A 24,297-nucleotide genomic window follows, 5' to 3' on the forward strand; every position below is an offset into this window, starting at 1 on the left:
CAGATGAAACTTCTCAACTATCTAAGCTAATAGATTGTGTAAAAAATGTAAAAAATTGCAAAACCAATAATTTCCTCCTATTAAATTCAGATAAGACAGAGATATTACTTATTGGACCAAAAAACAGTACACAGAATCTCGTGGATTATAATTTGCAACTAGACGGATGTACTGTTACGTCCTCTAAAGTCAGAAATCTGGGTGTTATATTAGACAACAACTTGTCCTTTGAAAATCATATTTCCCATGTTACAAAAACAGCATTCTTCCATCTCAGAAACATTGCCAAGCTTCGAAAAATGCTACCTGTTTCTGATGCAGAAAAGCTAGTCCATGCATTCATGACCTCTAGACTGGACTATTGTAATGCACTACTAGGTGGTTGTCCTGCATCTTCCATAAACAAGCTACAGATATTCCAAAATGCAGCGGCTAGAGTTCTTACCAGATCAAGAAAATAAGACCATATTACTCAAATTTTACAGTCTCTGCACCTATTAAGTTCCGTATCATTTACAAAATATTATTACTTGCCTATAAGGCCCTAAATGGTTTAGCTCCTGCGTACCTAACTTGTCTTCTACCACGCTACAATCCAACCCGCTCCCTAAGGTCGCAAAACTCTGGACTTTTGGTGGTACCTAGGATAGCAAAGTCCACTAAAGGAGGTAGAACTTTTTCACATTTTGCTCCCAAACTCTGGAATAGCCTTCCTGATAACATTAAAGACACATTAAAGATTAAAGACACATCTCTTTAGCCAAGCATTCACATAATGCATATTATAATCTTGTACTGCAGTTATATCTGATCAAATGTACATTATTATTATTCTTTAGCTTGGGTTGAACAAATCATTTTTGCTTAGATGGAACAGCAGCTATGCTAATCATGTCTCTGTTTGTTTCTCCGTTTCTATATGTATATCTGTATGTGGCCCTGATCGTAGGCGGAGGCCAGACACCTGGATGAGTGCCAGAGACAGATCCCCATCGAGGACCCTGCCACTTAGACAGCCATCGGGAAAGACCACTGGAACCAGCTGAGCCCTTACAATCTGACTTTGCTGGAGTTTGGAATTGAACTGCTGGTTTGCTTGGCCTGAGGAGAACTGGCCCCCTGACTGAGCCTGGTTTTTCCCAAGGTTTTTTTCTCCATTGCACGTTGGATGGGTTAAATGCAGAGCACGAATTCCGAGTATGGGTCACCATACTTGGCTGAATGTCACTTCACTTCACTGAACCCCTCTGTGCTGGATTCAGGGTTTATTCTGGTTCCTCAGTGTCGCTGTGTGATATTAAATGATAGAGAGACTCTCTGTATTAATGTAATATTTTGTCATTGCAACATTTTATTGTAATTTTCACTAGCAACTGCAATTGATTTATATTGTTTACCTAAGTTCACTGTTATCCCAGCTGTCACTATTGTGACCATCAACATGTATATATGTGAATTCATAGATTAATACTAGACACCCTAAAGAGGGTGTCATGTGGACCACAAATCTTTGTCATATCTTTATGTTAACATATTTTACTAGCCTTTTGTTTTGGAGCTTTGATGCAGTCATCATCTTCTCAAGATTCTGCTCTGGTCATGTGACAATCTGCACTAATCATGTGACACTGCACATATTTAAATGAAGAATTTGACACAGCAGCCAAACACAAATACAAGCCACAAACTCCATCAGACCTTCATTGTTGAGAAGTACGCGTTAAACAGCGTTTCATTCAGAATTCATCAAACGTACCTGTTCATGCTGCTGGCTTAATATCATCAATATATGTTTATTTGACTGTATTGTAGATCAATATTTCTGAAATCAGAGTGAAATACTACTCTTTCAACTCTTCCCATGCGTCGTGCTCCAGACGTATATGTCTTCAACAAAGACCAGGTCAAATCATCAGAAATGAGCTCAAGATATCTGTCCATCTTTCTCATATTTACTTCAGTATATTCAAAACTCATGAGACACGCATTGACTGTTTTTCACATCTACTCTGACTCTTCACCATTATTAATATCTAACATCTTTCTAATCTCAGTCGTTTTGTCTCCAATCATCTGTCTGTCATGTGTGGACTTTAATTAATCAATAATAAAAACATGACAAAAGCTCAGTTTTATTTCTTCATTGGTTAAACTACAAAATATTGTGCTAAAGGTTGACAGAACAATAATGAAATGTGATCAATAATAAAAATAGTCTGCTCTTTTCCTTCTGTCTGGTGCTGTTTGACCCTGTAAGTGAAATGAACAGCAGTAACATTCTTGGACTGAGCAGTAATTAAATAAGTAAAAGTTCTCATACTTATGTGAGTATGAGATTGAAGCTTCCCTTCTAAACTCTTCTGGAAAAAGTCAAGCATTTCTCTGAATAATGTCTTCTATATTCACTGTGTCTGAATATACGGTCATGTCTTGACTTCACTGTAAGAGCAGGACAAAAACACAGGATTTCCAGAGACATCCTCATTCTGACCTATAAAGAGAAACAAGGAACTGAAAACAGCTGAATACAGTCTGGATTTGACATGAATTGAGTTGATATTAACAACAAAAGAGAGAAAAACTGAATCAGAATTAGCTTTATTGCCAGGTATATTTGCACAAACAAGGAATTAGTTTTAGTGACAGTAGCTCCGCAGTGCGACAGAATGACAGGACACATAATAATAATTAAAAAAAAAATAAAAAATAATCATAATAATGTACAAATATACAAAATGGGCAATATGCAAAATAGCACAAACACAATATACAAAATAGACAATTCAGTATGTCCAGGTATGTTAGGTGCAAATTTGAAATGTAATAAGTATGTGTGTTAAATCAAAACATAAAAGTATGATAGTGTTGTGTGTTTCATGTTTATTGTTAAGAGTTCAAGTGTTCATGAGATGGATTGCCTGAGGGAAGAAACTGTTTCTGTGTCTGGTCTGTGCTCAGAGCTCTGTAACAGTTCAAAGAGGGAGAGTGCTGGATGTTGCTCTCTACTGAAGAGACTAGATTATATAGAGACCTGCATTCAGGTTTATTGATGCATTTCTGATCTCAATCCAGAAAGATCTGCTTATAGTTCCTCTCTCTAGTCTTCATCCAGACAGACTGAACAAGTACGCTGAAGAAACTAATATTTCCTGGTAAGCTGATGGGTGAGAGACTTTGACTAGTTAGTTGTCTGACCTGATGAGCAGATCATGTGTTTATTAAGAAACAGATCACAGCGGTTCCTGCTCCTAGAGTCTCTAACAATCAACTAAATAATACTACAGACAAACATATTTATCTCTGTATGTGTGGTTATTTAAACACTGAAGTTTTCTGAATTATGTCTGACAAATTCCTGCTGACTTTATTATCCTCAAAAGAATGAGATGAATGCAGAGTCCCTCGTTCATGAATCGCAGAGAAACTCAAACACAGAAGAAAAACATACATTTATTTTCACATTATGCTTGTTCATATCAGCATATGTAATAATTATTTCTGGTTTTCCATATTACTAGTGGTAAATGGCTGTGACTAGAGATGGGTCCAGTCCAATCAGAATACAGTCAATCAAATACATCTGTGCAGCTTTAAGAGAATAAGCATCATGAGTATGTTTCTGAGGATCATAAAGCAGCTTAACATCATAGATCCATCACTCACTTTAACATAGATTCTATAAACTAAGGACTATGAAACAACAAAATTCCGCGCATGCGCATTCTTCACTCATCTGAAGCGAAACCGAAAGGAAACTCGAAAAAATGCAGAAGTTTTAAAGACTTAAAAACTGTCATAAACATCACACTAAGGTAAGTTAAAATCTCGGCTTCTGATATAAGTTAATATTATCGTAGTTTTTCTCTGTCGAGTCAAATCCGATCTTTAAACTTGAACACATTTAGTGATTTGTGTCGCTTGTAAAAGTGGATGAAGCTGCACAAGTTCATCTTCAGGATTATAATGATATAGAGCTCTAGAGATTCTGTTTTTAGTGGAGATTATTTGACGGATTCTTTACAATCGGAAATATAGGTGATCAAAGGAGGAAATAAAGATTTAAACAGAAAACATGAGCTTCTGTAGATCAGCTTTACTGAGAGTTTGATTCTGACTTATAAATGTATTTCTGCTATAAAAACAACACACCCTCATTAAAGTGTTTGAGATATTTGAATGATGATGTTGAGATAACTTTTAAACTTTTAGGAGAGGAAAACATAAAATAAAAGACTTACAGTAACATGTTAATAAGCGTTCAGAATTTAACTTTTTCCAATATTAAATATCACTCAGTTTCTTTCCAGTTATGATACTGTGTGATATCTCAATAATTAGGATTGCTGGCCTCACAGAAATTGCTTTATTTATACAGTGGGGAAAATGATAATTTGATCCTGTGCTGATTTTGTAAGTACATAACCGTCAATCTCCCTTGGATTGGGGCTCCATGCAAGATCTCACCTCGTGGAGTTTCAATAATCATGAGAACAGTGAGGAATCAGTCCAGAACTACACGGGAGGATCTTGTCAATGGTCTCAAAGCAGCTAGGACCATAGTCACCAAGAAAACAATTGGTAACACACCATGCCGTGAAGGACTGAAATCCTGAAGCACTCGTAAGGTCCCCCTGCTCAAGAAAGCACATGTACAGGCCCGTCTGAAGTTTTCCAACGATTCAGAGGAGAACTGGGTGAAAGTGTTCTGGTCAGATGAGACCAAAATGGTCTTCCAGCATGACAATGACCCAAAACACATGGCCAAGGCAACAAAGAGTGGCTCAAGAAGAAGCACATTAAGGTCCTGGAGTGGCCAAGCCAGTCTTCAGATCTTAATCCCATAGAAAATCTGTGGAGGTAGCTGAAGGTTTGAGTTTCCCTTTGAGTTTCCAAGAGACAGCCAAGAAACCGTAATGATTTAGCGAGGATCTGTAAAGAGGAGTGGACCAAATCCCTCCTGAGATGTGTGCAAACCTGGTGGCCAAATACAAGAAACATCTGACCTCTGTGATTGCCAACAAGGGTTTTGCCACCAAGTACTAAGTCATGTTTTGCGAAGGGGTCAAATACTTATTCTTAATTTTTTTTTAACGTTTGTATGCTGCTTTTTTTCTGGATTTTTTTGTTTGATAATCTGTCTCTATCAGTTAAAATAAACCTACCGTAAAAATGATAAAACTCTTCTTTTTTTAAGTGGGCAAACTTACAAAATCAGCAGGGGATCAAATCATTATTTTCCCCACTGTATATAGACTGATGAATATAATATACAAATAAGAGGCACCTGCACCTTTTTCACAAAAAAATAAATAATAAATAATAAAATGTGCTAATAATATGATTACAGTGAAATTTGGGTTAACATAATTTGTATTATTAATTGTTTTACTGATCTTGTTTGTTTGGTGGAAACAGTGAAACTCATTGTGGAGGAAGAGCAGCTATCACACATTTGAGAAATATAATGGGCTGCATGTCTGAGATTTGAGGGGTTTTCAGCAGCGCTTCAACAATGAAACATCAGCTCTGAAAATAATCCTCATCAGATGTCATGATCAGTTAGTTGATATGTGTTACAGCAGCAGAAACACATCAAGCTCTGAACAGATTGATGCTTTTCTCCTACTGCTGAAGTCAAATATGTTCAGTAAGACACAAGAGCATTAGTGAGCTCAGATACTGACGATGCTCATGAGGATCACTCTTCAGATCTTCTTCACTACAGTCAGTAAAGCATCACTTTATGGATTCAGAAGAAAAGGATCCTCCACAAACTGCTGCAGCTGCTGAGTCTGAAGCTCCACATTCTTTTCAATCTCCTTGTGTGTGTAGTGTTAAGATGTTTTTTTCACTGCAATTACTGCAATAATAATCACAATATTATGTGTGTTTGTTCCCTTATGTTTACATATGCAGGTCTGAAGTCAGTTTGTCATTATGGAGAACAGAGAAAGCAGTGAGAGATCTTCATCTCCTGATCACAGCTGTGTGTCTCTGAAGAGTGACAGATCTATGGGTCCTCCTCCTAAATTCAGTGTTGATCCAGTGACCTCTGACCACAGGTGAGACACAACACTACTACTTTAATAATGCAGGGATCTAATAATTTACAGTCGATTGAGCTCATTGTCATATGAGAGTGTGATCAGTGGATTGTGAAAGGTGTTTGAATGAATGTTTATGTGCTGCATGTTTCGGAGTCACACACTCAGATCCTCTCATGACTCAGTGTTTTCAGACTGGATTCGTGTCCTACTGTCAGACTTTATTACAGTCGCATGAAAACCTTGTTCTGTAGCAAATGCTCAGGTTTTACTTCTCTTGTAGTCTAACAGTAAGAGGGAATTTCAGTGAAGATTCAAGATGGACCTTGCTGTAAAAACCACATTATAAAATTAGGGATGGGCATTTTTGGAAATCTCTCATTTCGATCATCAATAGGTTTCCAAAATGAATAATTTAGTATGTATATATATTTCCCCCACATACAGTGGGGGAAAAATATATATTTGATCCCCTGCTGATTTTGTACGTTTGCCCACTGACAAAGAAATTATTAGTCTATAATTTTAATGGTAGGTTTATTTGAACAGTGAGAGTAACTCACAGAATAACAACAACAAAATCCAGAAAAAGGCATTTCAAAAAAGTTATAAATTGATTTGCATTTTAATGAGTGAAATAAGTATTTGACCCCTTCGCAAAACATGACTTAGTACTTGGCAAAACCCTTGTTGGCAATCACAGAGGTCAGACGTTTCTTGTAGTTGGTCATCTGATTTGCACACATCTCAGGAGGGATTTTGTCGCACTCCTCTTTGCAGATCCTCTCCAAGTCATTAAGGTTTCGAGGCTGACGTTTGGCAACTGAAACCTTCAGCTACCTCCACAGATTTTCTATGGGATTAAGGTCTGGAGACTGGTTTGGCCACTCCAGGACCTTAATGGGCTTCTTCTTAAGCCACTCCTTTGTTGCCTTGGCCGTGTTTTTTGGGTCATTGTCATGCTGGAATACCCATCCACGACCCGTTTTCAATGCCCTGGCTGGCTTCAGTGCCCTGGCCCCGACAGTACATGGCCCCATCCATTGGCCCCTCAATGCAGTGAAGTTGTCCTGTACCCTTATCAGAAAAATACCCACAAAGCATAATGTTTCCACCTCCATATTTGATGGAGGGGATGGTGTTCTTGGGGTCAATGGCAGCATTCCTTCTCCTCCAAACACGGATTCATCGAGTGATGATTAACCATTATTGAACACACCTGATGTTAACAAGCAGAATCACCAAAGAAGAAAATCACGTTTTAAAGTCACCATTATAGTGTTCAGTGTTCACTTTAATTGGGCTCGTGACCCTTGAAAGTCATCAGGTGGTGGTGCTGATGATTATGTTTTAACATAATTGTTTTGGCTTGAATCACAGAACTCATTTAGAGTCTAATGTTTGAGTTAAATTTCCTTTATTGAATACAACAGCCTTGTGATTCCACAGCGAAAAAAAAAAAAATTAGGCACACACGGACATCAAGTATCAGGGTATGAATCTCAAAAATGGTGACAAACAGCTTATTTAGATAAACAGATCAACTCTGAACATCACAAAACAAGCTACTAAAACATCACATAAAACAGCAAAACTAAAAGAAATGAGTAAGAATAAAAGAAATTACAAAGAAAATTCTACTCATAATTTATCCATGATCTGATCCATGAATCAGTTTTGATTGGCTACAACATGCTTTTTTTTGATGGCCACCGTTGTTGTGATTCTCACGCTGATTCTTGATGTCTGTATGTCTAAATTAAAAACAATTCTTAAATTTTTGATCAAAATAAGTTTTAAAAACATCCGATTATACTGAAAATGCCAGATCTTCTGTTGTGCACAGTGTTGCCATTACCAACAAAGAAAATCTAAATCAGTTATTCAGGTCACTACAGGATGATTATGTCAAAATACAGTCATCAACAACCAAAGACTTTCACTCTTTGCTTGTCTGGCTGCTATAATTCAATTATAACAGCCAAACAAAATGTAATACTAAAAAGTCAAGGGTCAAGAGCACAACTAGAGTAAACACTGACCACTATAATGGTGACTTTAAAAATTTTGATTTTCTTCTTTGGGGATTCTGCTTGTTAACATCAGGTGTGTTCAATAATGGCCAATCATCACTCAGTGAATCTTTTAATAACCTCATTGATTTTAATGCCGCTGCAGTGTTACTTTTAACACTCTGTAGTGTGGACACATATAGACACAGAGCAGTGTTAATTTGATTTTGCTGTGCATGAGGTGAGATCTTGCATGGAGCCTCAGTCCGAGGGAGATTGACAGTTATTTTGTGTTTCTTCCATTTGCGAATAATCTCACCAACTGTTGTCACCTTCTCACCAAGCTGCTTGGATATGGTCTTGTAGCCCATTCCAGCATTGTGTAGGTCTACAATCTTGTCCCTGACATCCTTGGACAGATCTTTGGTCTTGACCATGGTGGAGAGTTTGGAATCTGATTGATTGATTGATTGCTTCTGTGGACAGGTGTCTTTTATACAGGTAACAAGCTGAGACTCCCTTTAAGAGAGTGCTCCTAATCTCAGCTCCTTACCTGTATAAAATACACCTGGGAGCCAGAAATCTTGCTGATTGATAGGGGATCAAATATTTATTTGACTCATTAAAATGCAAATCAATTTATAACTTCTTTGAAATGCATTTTTCTGGATTTTTTTTGTTGTTATTCTGTCTCTCACTGTTCAAATAAATTTACTGTTAAAATTATAGACTGATCATTCCTTTGTCATTGGGCAAACGTATAAAATTAGTAGGGGATCAAATACATTTTTCCCCACTATATATATATACATATATACAGTGGGTAAAATAAGTATTGAACACGTCACAATTTTTCTCACTAAATATATTTCTAAAGGTGCTGCTGACATAAAATTTTCACCAGATGTCGGTAACAACCCAAGTAATTCATGCATACAAAGAAAACAAACATATAAGTTCAGAATTTAAGTTCTGTGTAATAAAATGGAATGACCCAGGGAAAAAGTATTGAACAGCTTACTCAAATTTATTTAATACTTTGTACAAAATTCTTTGTCGGTACTGACAGCTTCAAGACGCCTCCTGTAGGAGAAACTAGTTGCATGCATTGCTCAGGTGTGATTTTGACCCATTCTTCCACACAAACAGTCTTCAAATCTTGAAGGTTCCATGGGGCTCTTCTATGAAGTCTGATCTTTAGTTCTTTCTATGGATGTGGGTGAGTTTCATGTAAAAACAACATTTTGAACAAAAAGCTGAGAAAACTGTGTTTTTGTCAAAGACTATGCCTGATCAGATTCAGAATGATGATCAAAACATAGATAATAATAATGTTACATGTTATATAGCACTTTTCTGGGTACTCAAAGCGCTTTTACAATGTGAGGGGGGATCTCCTCAACCACCACCAGTGTACGGCATCACCTGGATGATGCAACGGCAGCCATATTGCACCAGAACACCCACCACACACCAGCTTATTGGTGGAGAGGAGACAGAGTGATGAAGCCAATCACTGCATGGGGATAATTAGGAGGCCATGATGGTCAGAGGCCAATGGGCGAATTTGGTCAGGATGCCAGGGTTACACCCCTACTCTTTTTTTAATGACCACAAAGAGTCAGGACCTCAGTTTAACGTCTCGTCCGAAGGACGGTGCATTTTCACAGTATAGTGTCCCCATCACTATACTGGGGCGTTAGGACCCACACAAACCACAGGGTGAGCACCCTCTGCTGGCCTCACTAACACCTCTTCCAGCAGCAACCTAGTTTTCCCAGGAGGTCTCCCTTCCAGGTACTGACCAGGCTCAACCCTGCTTAGCTTCAGTGGGAAACCAGTCTTGGACTACAGGGTGATATGGCTGCTGGTAATAAAGATGGAGCAGATCACTTCATTAACACCCACAAAACCTCACAATCAACCACTTCCCATGAAAGAGTAATTTGTTTTGAAAATTAACCTGAAATTAATTAGAAAATGCACTGAAATAAAAATGTGTTTTGATTTACATTATGATTTATATTTTAATTTTATGTATTTAAATACTTTATTATACATTATTATTATTATCATCATTATTATGTTTCTGCAGATGGAATAGAGATGATCAGACTAGAGACCTGGATTTGCCTCAACCAGTGAATGATGAACTACAGAGAGTCAAAGAGCAGCTCAAAACCAGCATGAAGAACAAGTATGAGAGATTATTTGAGGGACTGAAACTCCAGGAGAATGAAAGCTGCCTGAACAGGATCTACACACAGCTCTACATCATAGAGGGAGAGAGTGAAGGAGTGAATGAAGAACATGAGGTTTTACAGAAGGAGAAAACAGCCAGAACACAACAATCACAAGACACTCCAATCTACTGCAATGACATCTTTAAAGCCTCAGCTGAACCAGGATGCGAGGAGAAAGACCAGATCAAGACTGTTCTTACTAAAGGCATCGCTGGAATCGGAAAAACCGTCTCTGTGCAGAAGTTCATTCTGGACTGGGCCGAGGGAAAAGCCAATCAGGATGTAGATTTCATGTTTGTGCTTCCATTTCGAGAGCTGAATTTGATCCGAGATCATCAGTACAGTCTTCACAGACTTCTGCTGGACTTTCATCCTGAACTTCAAGATCTGGACTCAAAGATTTATGAGGAGTGTAAAGTTGTGTTCATCTTTGATGGTCTGGATGAAAGCAGAATCACACTGATGTTTTCAGACACTCAGAAAGTTTATGATGTGACTGAGACTTCATCAGTGGGTGTGTTGATGTCAAAGCTCATGAAAGGAGAGCTGCTTCCTTCTGCTCTCATCTGGATCACCTCCAGACCAGCAGCAGCCAATCAGATCCCCTCCAAATACATCAACCGTCTGACAGAAATTCAGGGATTCACTGACCCTCAGAAGGAGGAATATTTCAGGAAGAGAATCAGTGACCAGCATCAAGCCAGAATAATCATCTCACACATCAGAAAAGCAAGAAGCCTCCACATCATGTGCCACATCCCTGTCTTCTGCTGGATCTCATCCACTGTGCTTCAGAAGCTCCTGGAAGAAGATCTGAGTGCAGAAATCCCTCAAACTCTGACTGAAATGTACATCCACTTCCTGCTGATTCAGATCAACATGAGGAACCAGAAGTATGAAGAGAGAAATCCAGAGAAACTCCTGCAGTCCAACAGAGAAGTGATTTTGAAACTTGCTGAAGTGGCTTTCAAACAGCTGATGAAGGGCGATGTGATGTTCTATGAGGAGGACCTGGTTGAGAGCGGCATAGACGTCACTGACGCCTCAGTGTATTCTGGGATTTGCACTGAGATCTTTAAGCAGGAATCTGTGATTCATCAGAGGAAAGTCTACAGCTTCATTCATTTGAGCATTCAGGAGTTTCTCGCTGCTTTCTATCTGCTTTACTGCTATTTAATGAAGAACAAGGAGCCACTGCATGAAGTCAGATTTTACAGATTTGATAAAGCCTCTCTGTATAATCTACTAGAATCAGAAGTAGATAGAGCCCTTGAGAGTGAGAATGGACATCTGGATCTGTTCCTGCGGTTCCTGCTGGGTGTCTCACTGGAGTCCAATCAGAGACTCTTAAAGGACCTACTGACACACACAGAGAACAGCTCAGAGACCATCAGTAAAACCACACAGTACATTAAATGCAAGATCAAAAATGAGGATGTTGATGATTATTATGAATGTTATCCTCTCTCAGCTGGTCAATCCATCAATCTGTTCCTCTGTCTGCTGGAAGTGAAAGATCAGACTCTGTCCAGAGAGATTCAGGAGTTTGTGAAATCAGACAAACACTCAGAGGAGAAACAGTCTGTTGCTCACTGCTCAACGATCTCCTACATGCTTCAGATGTCAGAGGAGCCGCTGGACGAGCTGAACCCCATGAAATACAACACATCAGCTGAGGGCAGAAGAAGACTGATACCAGCTGTGATCAACTGCAGAAAAGCTCTGTGAATGTTTCATCATTAACTAAACTATCATATTTAATAATGAATCTGACACCTTTATAATAAATGTTCCTAAATGAGAGATTTTCTCCTAAATAACAGGACAGAATCTTAAAGGAGTCTCGACAGGTCTTTTTAATCCAGTAGATAGTAGGGATGTGAAGATTCCCCGATTTGCTCGGTGCATCGGCATAAAAAGTTAAAGATGCGATGAAACGGTTTAAAAAGTGTGCAACGGCTACAAGATGGCATTTATATTGCGATGCACAGTGGTGGACTAAGTACCCAAATCAAGTACTTGAGTAAAAGTACAGATACGTACTATAAAATATTACTCCAGTAAAAATAAAAGTACTGCTTTTTCAATTGTACTCGAGTGAAAGTACAAAAGTACTAAATTTTTTATGTACTTAAGTAAAAAAGTACTGATAGATTTATTCGCAATTTTATATAGACTACTTGATTTAATTTTATATTAGCGCATATTTTTATAATCCTATTGCTCAAAATACCTGGGATTTTCCCAAAATAACAACTATATGGAGTCAAGAGATATATGTTGTTGTTGATATGGACTATGTTGACGAGAGTGATGTAGTCATGTTCACTGTGAATCTTATATTGTGATGTACCTGAGAGAAAACTGATCTGACCATCTAATTTTCACCAGTAAGAAAAAAGTGTTTTAAAGTTTGTTGTTTTGCAGAATGTCACAGTTATATATGACATGAGAATAAGGCCTGAAGTTAGGAAGAACATTTTAAGGAAAATATAATTATATTTTCATAATTACTTTTTTTCTTCTCAAACCTTGTCTGTGGTGTAAAAACACCCCTGGCCAAATGCCCCAGAGGGCATCATTTCCCACTCTGATAATTACTGTAGTTACCATGTTCTGAACATCACATCCTTTCTTTTTCCCTCAGATGTAATCTATCTAGGTGGTTGAATAAAAATATTTGGACTTTATATCTAAAAATTTCCTCAACTTAGCACCAGCAAGCTTGCTAGCTAGACAGTTCAGCTAACAATATTTACTTATTTTCAGTATGGTTATGAATAAACATTCATATCTGTCTACTCGGCTAGATGATCTAAACAATATAAAAATTTATACTGTTGATAAACAATATAAAACACAGGGCTAAATGTGTAGCATTTTAATAAAACTGCTAACGTTACAGCAGCGGGGAATATGAACGTGCATCAGTTATTTTATTTAATCTGTGTTATTTTAATGTTTCCTTTTTGGCCTAAAACAGAGACACTGTCATCGATCTGTTTGCATTCAAGCATTTCAGTGGGCTTAAAAAGATCACCCTTTACAGCAGATTTGACGTAAATATGATTTTCAGTTACAATAATTAATCCTAAAATTCGACATTAGTAACTTTTCGCAGCATCAGTTGCACTCACAAGATCTCTCGGTTCTTTCTTACTCGTGAGTTCAGTTCACTGGAGACTCGCTCTAAACGGATCATTTGAATCAGTGAGTTGTCGACTCGAGAACAGCTGCAATCGGATCGTTCCAATTCGTGAATGTTTCTAACATATTTGCATCAGTAAAAACAATTTATTAATATATAATTACTAGTGGATGCGCTATAATTTTTTTTATTTAGAAAGTGACCAATAATCTGTGACCAATATTTTTAGGGGTTCGAGCACGTAGTGCTGAAACCTATTGTAATTGTAAGGATGTTTTTTATTATTACTCTTCTCCGGTAAAACTGATCGTGCAGCCCAAACTATAAGGCCTAGAGAGCTGAAACTTGGTCAGATCGTAGTAGTATTGCTCGCTACTCAGATCCAAAGGCTCGCCCCAATCGGCCTAACGGAGTCGCTACAATGCAAAAAACTAAAATGTCAGACATTTTTGGCCGTAGCTCATAAACCGTTTGTCGTAGACGCAAAAACTTTACATCGTTGCGATCCTTGGAGTTTCTCTACGATTCACAGTTTTTCTGCAAAATTGACCTATATCCGAAACCTACTTTTGCGATCTAGTCCTAGGTTTTTCGCCCGATCGGAACCAAACCACTGCTGAAATGTTCTCTGAACACTGAATATCACTCTCTGGACACTATGAAAAAAATCTTTGATTCGCGCGAAACAGTGTGCCAAAAAGCATCTATGCTAACGTTAGCCAAATGTTAATTGAAACATAACTCTTGAACAGAATGAGATATCTTCACCAAACTTGGTACACATATGTATGAGCTCAATCTTTGGTCAAATAAAAAAAAATTGCGCAGCTCTGCCACTTCAGACAGAAATAAGACAGAGCTATAAGACAGAAAAAAAACATAAAATCAGCTATTACTAGGCAACCGTTGGTCCGATGGGCTTGAAAATTGGTATGCAGTGTCTTGGTCTAAATCGGCACAAGTGTCTATGAGGACATTCGCATATCTCAAAAAGCATGGCCGCCATTGGCCAAACAAATTTAAGCACCTATAAAACAAGGTTAACGGAGGTCGATCGGAACGAAACTCGGTGGGCATGTTTGGCTCATCGCCCTAAAGGTCTGTACGAATTTTGAAAGAAACCGGCCACTAGTTGAGTTTTTTGTCTTTGTAATCAAGTGTTGTTTCACACATCCACACAATATGCATATCATTTGATAGATCTCCTCATAATGCACAACTCTGCCTCAAGAACCATTGCCGTCAATCAAATCATTCATTAATTATTCACAAATATGTTAAAAACCTACTTTTGCGAACTAGTTCGCTCAAACTCGATCAAACTACTGCAGTAATATTCTCTGGACTCTCTACAATAATGATCAAAAAAAATTTGAATTTTGTCCTTTGGTTACCTTTATCATTTAGAAAGGGGGTGTGGTCAATTATACCCAGAAGCCGAAAACGAAAACGAAAAAAAAAAAAACTAAAATGAAAAACTTTACGAAACTTAGTGAAAGCATGTGGAAGATGACTCTTAACAGCCATGCAAAGTTTAATGGAGAATGAAACTTAGCTGGCACTATAACAGTTAAAAAGGCCTCAAAAATAAAATATTTGTATAGAAAATTACCTCAAATTGTAGAAAATGTTCATATATTCACACAAACACTAGATCTTCATATCATATGATAGAACTCCTCATTTTGAGCAACTTTGCCTCTTGGACTAATGCTGTCAATCAAATTGTTCATTTAATATTCACAAATATGTTAAAATCCTACTTTTGTGAACTAGTCCTAGGTTTTTGCTCAATCTCAATCAAACCACTACAGAACAATTCTCTGGACTCTCTAGATCAATAATGATCAAAAACTGTTGAATTTTGTCCTTTGGCTAGCTTTTCATTTAGAAAAGGGGGGTGACTACATGTACGTTGTGTGAACATGCTGTTACTGTAGTTCTATACTAAATGTGAATGTACATTAATTCATCTCACAGATGACAGATTTAGTATTCATCAAAATTAATTAAAACAGTGAAATTCAAACTCAGAATATGACGCAAACTGCAATAATTAAATATGTTAAACAACACAAATGTATCTAATCCCATTTTATTAACCAATGTCTTTGCTGCTGACCTTTGATTTTCCAGTTCAACCATACTAAGCAAAAATGACTTTAGATAAACTAACAATTGTGCTTCATTGTTTTTTTATTGCTGAAGAGTGTTGAACCTTCTTCTCCTGCGTTCTAATTTACAGACGTGAATTTACTTTTCCTTCAGCCTGAGGTTTATTCATTACACTTTTTGGTGTGAAAGGGCTTTTACATTTGCTATAATTAGAACTTCTTGTATTAAAAACAGTCAAGCCTTGCTCATATTTAAAAAGTAACGCAAAAGTAACACAAAAGTAACGTAACGCATTACTTTTTAACGTAATTAGTTACTTTTTTAGGGAGAAACACAATTTTGTAATGCACTACTTTTAAAAGTAACTTTCCCCAAAACTGTTTATCACACACCAATCAGAACCTTCGATGGAGATAAAAGTGCCAAAGTCAGCTTACAGTTTTTCTCAGCAGCTTTGGTGCATTTCTCAGATCAGAAATTAAATTCTCAAAACTACTTGTTCAACCTCCACATCATCTAGTCACTTGTGCACATCATAAAAATGTTCGCATTCTTTTGAACAAGTTGCGATTGCTTTGGTACATTCATGCAATTGATTATGTGCATTTGTCTGTGGTTTCCTACATCATCAGTTGCTATTGTCATGTTGCTCAAAATTTATTATATAGTTCTCTGTGCTATAGTCTCACCCCTCAAAACATCCAGTCTTTAGTTCATATAAGTCATTATGGTAAATGCAAAATGGTTGATCTAGTTGTCATAAACTGTCAAGCATATTTTCTACACATTTCTATTAGACGTTTTTTATAAATTATCCATGAATTGTTCAAGGGAATCTTGACTTTCACTAATGAAGAGAATATAGATCAACCAATGACAAAACAGTTCTCTGAAATAGCTCAAAGGTACATCTCAAGAACCTTCAATTGGAAAGTATATATAGACAGAGGACAAAACAAGAGTTACAAATTCTGACAGTGGACTTTCAAATTTTTATTTTCACCTTTGTGCCCATATTTCTTTTTCCTTTCTATTTCACAGTTATATTGTAATGTTTTTTTATTTATTTATTTTGGTCAAACCACTAGAAAAAGTTTAACTGTGAATCATATCCATTCTTTTTCAATCAATATCCCACATGCAGTAATGTGTAAATTTGTACTTTTGAAATGGATATATGGCATACATAATAAGTGCAGGCTTCTGCATTTCAGTACAGTAACTGTCATCCAAACTGTTGCCATAGTTTACAGCAGGTAATACTAACAGAGTGCACTGTTATATTGACAACATGACTAAGCATTTTGCCTATCTTATTTGTGAACAATGACACAAGGACTTTTCATTCTGATGGCACTGATATGTTCATTGACAGATACTCTTTTGAGAGATGAACTAAACATTTTGAGTAAGTTACAGGCTTTTGCAGGTAATCCCTTGTGTGGTGCTGTTTGTACGAATTGTTTTGAGAAATGCACATACTTCTTTGCAAATATTACAGTAAGGATGATTCGAGAAATGCACCAAATCGACAAACTGTATTCAGGTTTGAAATAATGGATCCAGAGAGACGTGAAGGAAGAGGTCAACCACAGAGGAGGAGAAGGAGTAGGGAGTAGAGAAAGAAATGAAGGAAGAGGAAGAGTAGGAGGTGGAGAGGGAGAGGGAGTACAGAGAGGAGGAAGAGGAGAAGGAGAAAGAGGAAGAGGAGGAGAGAAGGAGAAGAGGACGACAACATGGAAGAGAAAGAGGAAGGGCAAGAAGACAAGCAGTCTCAGATATTTCAGTTGATGCGTGCCAGGGTTGGATCAGGCATGCAAGAAGATTTTACCCCGCTGTCTGGCCAGGGCCAATTTAGCCTAATGTCCCAGACCAAAGACGGGATGCTGGGGCAGAATAATTATTTTTGTTGTTGTTTGCTGTATTCTGCTGTATTCATTAAATTAAGAAACAAAATACTTGGGGTGTACCACAAGCAACACTTATTACCGGTTTTTGTAGTATTGTTTTGAATTTATCTCATCAGTGTGTAAGACTGTGTTGTAGTGTGTGTGTTTTTGAGGGTTTGTGTGTCATGTCTGAAAGCAAAGTTTGGTTTTTCAGCAAGATTGAGTTGTTTTGAGTGGAGAGCTTCATTTTGACCTGAATATAGGAAGTTTGGGGAATTGAGTTAGAAGTTACCCAGATAGCACACGTACTGTACCAATTGAAGTTTGTTTTTTTAAGATGATCCAACTGTTCTCTTTTTACAGTGTATCTATCATAGACTATATAAAAACAGGTATCTATTTACAATCGTTTAAGACATTTACACTTTATAAATCAGTGAAATCCAAAAAAAAAAAAAAAATTTAAATATGGTAACACTTTCTATGAAGCCCATATTTATAATACATTATAAGGGTATTCTTAAGGCATTATAATGAATGAATAATGCATTATAAACAACCTTATAATAGGTTATATTGTGAATTTTAATACATTATAATGCTTACACATTTGTGCATATAACTTTTAAGATTATGATTATTTAGAACACAATGAACACCATATTAAATCTACTTTTACACTGATAATGGACTATATATCTTGACATTTGTTACGAATCCTGGCCATGCACTTCAGTTTACTCACCACCAGAGGTCACCCGCTCACCACATGGACTTTTACACTACACAAGCACATTGGACTCCATTTCCCACCATCCATTGCACTCCCTAATCAGGCACAGCTGTTTTCAATTATCACACCCACACCTGATCACCATTTCACAATCACCACCACTCACTACTTAAGCCTGGGACTTGCTCTTGCACACCGCCGAGTATTGTTAGCCTGCTACCTTACAAAGCGTTCCTAGTTTTCATAGTCTTGCCTTGCCTTGTTTTCCTTTCCGTGTCTGACCCTGCCCGTGTTTTCTGGATTTACCCCTTTGCCTTGCCGTTTGGACTGTGTTCGCTCCCCGTTTGGATTATTGCTTTCGTTTCTGGATTATCTCTCTGCCTTGCCCCTTTGGATACTGTTCGCCGATCGTTGACCCCCGCTTGCTCCGCGAATTGCTGTGTCTTGCCCTTGCCATACCTGTTTGCAACTGTCTGACCCTGCCTGTTTCTGACCATGTTTAATAATAAAGCTTTGCATATGGATCCACATGTCTCACGTCTCGTCAGCCCCGTAACAACATTATTAAAGATCTGCATAGTATCTTACTACAGTACATCTTGTAAGTGGTTAGGTGGAGTGTTATTTGTTCCCTGTGAGGCTAATATTAATTTTGATGTGAGCTAGTTAATAATTTCAACAGAAAAAAAACAAAAACAACCAAAACAAAAAAAAAAATGTTTATATGTTAGGTTACATTTTATTTTGATGTCCCCTTTGTCTATTGACTATAAGCAACTTTGCAACTACATGTCAACTAACTCTCATTAGAGTATTAGTAGGTTTAGGTTAAGGTTAGGTTGCTATAATGTTGACGTACTCGCAAAGTTGCTTATTGTCAGTTTGTCTGTTGGGGAACCATCAAAATAAAGTGTTAGCATATATTTAGCAGATAACATACTACTAATACTCCAATGACTGCTAGTTGACGTAGTTGCAGAGTTACTTAACAGCTGTCTAAAGGGTACCATCAAAATAATCAAACTGATATTAAAACAGAAATAGTTCAAAGCAATCTGATCTGATATCTGATCTTATGGCTTTTTAAGAGAGAGAAAAAAATACTATTATTATTACTATACCTATAAGTGGTCATTGATAGCTTTAGGTAAAATAGCATAAGAAAGGTGGCAAGATATGAGACTTATAATACATTATAACTATGAAAAATATGATCCATTGTAACTTAAGTGTATGCAACCTGTTCACTGTGTGTTATAAATCATCATACTCTTAAAAGCTATAACCACTAATAAGTAAATATTATAATACTAATACTAATATAATACTAAATTAATACATTAAAACTGTTCTTATATTCACAAGATGATATAACATATTATAAGGTTGTTGTTTTTGTTTTTTTATAATGCATTATGCATTCATTATAATGCCTTAAAAATACCCTTATTATGTATTATAAATATAGGCTCAATAGAAAGTGTTACCAAAATTACAATGTCATGCAATTCATTACCTGCTTATGGTCTTCGGTATTCATAACCTGGAGAGCAAATTTGTTGTATGTAGGAAAAAACAAGATATTGTCAGTCAGGCACATTACAGATTGTAAGCTGTGTGTGATACTAAGAAAACGTTGTACAAAAGCCACCAAGAAAATGCACTTTTCACAGCTTGTAATACTTTTTACAAAACAACTGTACATCACGCTTACCTCTTCCATTCATCTACCGTGCCATCTCTGAAAGATGACCGCAAAAAAATTCGCCCACTACCGCCACCAGGGGTGTGAACTGATACTACAACCCACATGACATTAAACAAACCAATCAAAATCATCTGTTGGTTTGTACAGCCCAGTTGCAGCTTAAGTCCCACCCACCTGCGGCTGGCTCCGACCTCCGTTTATTAACAAATCAATTGACACCTTTTTCAGAACCTATGTCTCGATCTTTATTCACCAAGCCTTTCACTTCCTATTTTCTCCGTGTTACCCATAATTCCCCCAGACCTCGTACGTCATCTCTTGTGGACAACCACAGGGAATAATAACAAGTAACCATTAATATAATCTACATCCCCCTTCTTAATGAGGAGTATATCTGGATATTTAACATGAATATAAAATTTAAATTGGATTAACAAAAGAAAAGATTTTAACAGCTATAACATGGTTTACCCTTAGCTTTACCTGCTAAATAAGTGACAGTGAACAGTGAAACTGGCAAACATTGTGCAACCTGACAGTGTATAAACTGACATGCATACCAAAACAGAATGCAACATTGTTCCCACAATACTGTTTTTTTTTTGTTTTTGTTTTTTTTCACACAGCCACAAGGAACAGGACTGCTGCGCTAAAAGTGGTATGAACAGTCTGAGCTTATCTAGTGTAGTCTTTGTATAGAGAGTTGGGCTTTGATATTCTCCCTGAGTGGGTGACCACCACAGATGGTTCCTGCACCTGTTCTTTTTGCGGCTGGTCAACGTTAGCCTGGGGTTCTGGCAGAGGTTCACTATTGGTATTAAGTGGGACCTCTGTTGTTGTAGGCGGGGTGTATTGTTCAGGTGTATGCAGGAGGTGGCGCCTGTTTCTCACATGTGTGGCACCTCCGGCCTGGACCTGGTAGCTGTTTGGCTGTGGTGGGCTTCCTATTACCGTGGCCAATCTGTCATATCCCTTGTCCGTCTGTATTCTCACTGTCTGCCCTGCTTGCAATGAGGCCAATGGTCTGGCTGACCTATCATAATGTGTCTTTCCTCTCTGCCTGGACCTGTGTTTCTACCTTTGGCACATACATGGCTTTGGCCATGGGAATAAGGGTCTTGGTGCGCCGAGAATGCAGGCGCTGGGCTGGTGAGGGCAGCCCATCTCTTGGTACGTTACGTAGACTGAGCAGTGCCGCATATACATCTGTTCGATCACGTGCGCATTTTTCTAACAGGTGTTTGGCTGAGCGTACAGCCCTCTCAGCTAGCCCATTTGATTGAGGGTAATGGGGGCTGCTGGTGACATGGAAGAAGTCCCATATGCGGGCAAATTCTTGGAACTCCCTACTTGTGAAATATGCTGCGTTGTCAGTCATTAGCTGCTGAGGAACTCCATGGGTGGCAAAGTGGTGCTTTAGCCTGGTTATAATGGTCGCACTGGTCATGTTTGGGAGCTGGTCTATTTCAAACCAGCCAGAGTACGAGTCTACGAGCACCAGGTGTTCTCCCCCCCCCCCACTCAAAAACATCGGCTGCTGTAAGGGCCCATGGCAAGTCTGGTATATCATGCAGCTGAAGAGGCTCCTTTGTTTGGTGTGGTCTGAGGGCATTACAAGGAGCGCACGTGGAGATTTCATGTTTGATGTCCTGGTATATGCTGGGCCAAAACATGGTTTCTCTGGCCCTGCGTTTTGTTGCTTCCAGGCCCGGGTGACCTTGATGCAGCTGTCTAATATAATAGTGTTGCAGTGAGTGGGGAATGACAAAACACTGACCACGGAACAGTAGGCCATTATCAACTGTGAGTTCATCTCTTATGGCATAGAATTGCCTGAGGTCATGTGGCAGCTTCTTTGATGAGTCAGGCCAGCCCACGGCAACGACCTCATATAAGCGCCTGCATACATGATCTGCCTGTGTTTCCTGTCTTAGTTCCTCAATTCTCCTTGAGGAGAGGACTTCCACTGTCATCACATCATAGTCCTCACTAGTTTCGTCCCAGTCAGTGGAGGGCAGGTGTGCACGTGAGAGCGTGTCTGCTAGGTATAGCTCTTTGCCTCTCTTGTAAATGACATTGAGGTTATAGTGCTGCAGCTTTAGCATCATCCGTTGAAGGCGTGCAGAGGCTGAGTGCAGTGGTTTCTTTAGGATCGTGATGAGGGGCTGATGATCAGTTGCTGATGATCAGTTTCGACGGTTACTGGACGGCCATATACGATATGTAGTCGTGGAATTTCTGACAAGCATAGACAAGGGCCAGCAGCTCCTTCTCTATCTGAGCATAGCGTGACTCAGTTTCTGTGAGTGCTCTTGAAGCAAACGCCACCGGTTTGTTGTTCTGGAGGCAGACAGCACCCAGGCCGTGCTGAGAGGCATCTGCAGATAACACCACTGGCTGGTGCACATCAAAGTACTGGAGTACAGGAGGACTTGTGAGGAGTTCTTTAAGTCTGGTGAACGCTGCCATGTGGTGCTTCTGCCAGCTCCATTCCACATCCTGAAGCAGGAGTTGACGGAGGGGTGCTGTGTTTTCACTATAGCCCGGGATGAATTTTGACAAATAGATTGTCATACCCAAGAACCTTTGAACATCATGCTTGTCCGCTGGGATTGGCATAGATCGGACTGCATCTGTCTTTGTGGGGTCAGGCTTTATGCCCTGGTCAGTTAGAAGGTGACCCACGTACGACACCTCAGACACCCGGAAACGGCATTTGTCAGGATTCAGCTTAAGATTTACGGCGCGTATTCTGTCCATGACCTGCCGGAGGCGCAGATCATGCTCTTCTCTTGTGCTGCCCCAAACAAGGATGTCATCAACAACGATTGCACATGGCTGTCCTTCAAAGAGCTGCTCCATACACCTTTGGAAGACTTCACTGCCCATGGATATTCCATAAGGCATTCGGAGGAAGGCATATCGGCCTACTGGGGTCATAAAGGTGGTCAGCTTTGAGGATTCCTCACTGAGTGGCACCTGCCAGAATCCACACTTTGCATCAAGGATGCTGAACACCTTGGCTCCTGGCATGTCAGCGATCACCTGTTCTACTGTTTTCATGGGGTGATGTGGTCTGAGGAGGGCTTTGTTGAGGTGTACGGGGTCAATACATAGTCTTACGGCACCATCTTTTTTACATGCAGCCACCATAGACGACACCCACTTAGTGGGCTCCTGAACTGGCTTAATGACTCCTAGTTTAGTCATTCTGTCGAGTTCTTTGATTATTTTATCTTTCATTGCCAATGGCGGCCGTCTGGGAGCGCATATTGTAGGGTGCACAGAGGGTTCCAGGCGCATGTGATACACTAAAGGCAGTTTGCCTATAGTGCTGCAGTCAAAAAGATCTTTGTACTCTGTGAGCTCAGGGGCCTCCTGTTGGAGAGCGTGCACATTCGGGCCAAGATGTACAAAGCCTAGTTTGACGCTGTCTCTGAGGCCCAATAGAGGTTTTACATCACTGTCAACAACATGGAACTGTAGTGTCCCGCATGTGAAGTTTACATCAGTAACACCTAAAGTCCTTATGATCTGACCACCATAAGCCACGAGGTTGACTACATGGCTGTGGTCGACATGAGCGTCTGTGTCGATGTGCTGGAGAATGCTTCTGGACAGTACATTGCACTGGGCTCCAGTGTCAATCTTCACTTTAAGTTACTGCCCTGTGTTGGAAGTGGACAGGATGGTAAATATCTCTCCTCTATCAGCTGGCACCTCTACACTTTCACAGTAGAATAGATCTGCTGGTTCATATGCAATCTGTGCATCAAGTTCACTTATTCTATGTGTCTCTCTTCCTCTGCATATGGTGTGGGGTGCTCTGCTTGACTGAGATGGACCTTGTCCTGGTCTGCTGTAGGTGCGTGTTTTGCTTGATCTGCAACATTTAGAGAAGTGGTTCCATTTTCCACACGCGTTGCAGCGCTTGTTGAAGGCTGGGCAGCTGCTGCGGTCAGATGAATGCTGGCCACCACAGTTAGAGCATGTAAAATATTGCACTGCACAAACTTCGCTTTCCTTCTTTAGTTCTTTGATGACTGCTTCTTTTTTATTTCTTTGTTTCCTTTCTCAGACTGCTCATGTAGCATGCATATTTCGATAGCTGAGTTTAGAGTTAGATTTTTTTCTTTCAGCAGCTGTGTGCGGATATTGTCATTGTGAATGCCACATACTAATCGATCTCTTATCAACTCGTCGTGCAGGGTGCCAAATTCGCATTTTCTGGCAAGTGTTTTTAACGTGGCAACGTACGACTGGATCGTTTCATGTGGCTTCTGGTTCATTGTATTGAATGCATGTCTGTCCATAATTACATTCTTTACAGGCAGGCAAATTTCCTCAAATTTCCTGACCAGTTCCTCTGAATCCTCCGGATCTTCCTCCTCCTCGAAAGTGAAAG

General features: G+C 39.0%; 1 protein-coding gene across 2 annotated transcripts in view; it reads left to right on the forward strand.

Moving 5' to 3' along the window:
• The first annotated feature begins 3,720 nt into the window (after nt 1–3,720).
• LOC306856650 (NLR family CARD domain-containing protein 3-like) overlaps nt 3,721–24,297 on the forward strand; it is a 50,404-nt gene continuing 29,827 nt past the window's right edge. The window contains exons 1-3 of one of the 2 annotated variants that reach the window (XM_079396012.1): nt 3,721–3,812; nt 5,917–6,062; nt 10,152–13,218. In XM_079396012.1, the coding sequence (XP_079252138.1) occupies nt 5,938–6,062; nt 10,152–12,027 (2,001 nt within the window). In that variant the 5' untranslated portion in view covers nt 3,721–3,812; nt 5,917–5,937 and the 3' untranslated portion in view covers nt 12,028–13,218. Of the gene's footprint in view, nt 3,813–5,916; nt 6,063–10,151; nt 13,219–24,297 lie in introns of those variants that run through there. The other variant, XM_079396011.1, reaches the window with a different exon arrangement.

Source organism: Barbus barbus (assembly GCF_936440315.1).
Source record: "Barbus barbus genome assembly, chromosome: 37".
Taxonomy (NCBI): Eukaryota; Metazoa; Chordata; class Actinopteri; order Cypriniformes; family Cyprinidae; genus Barbus; species Barbus barbus.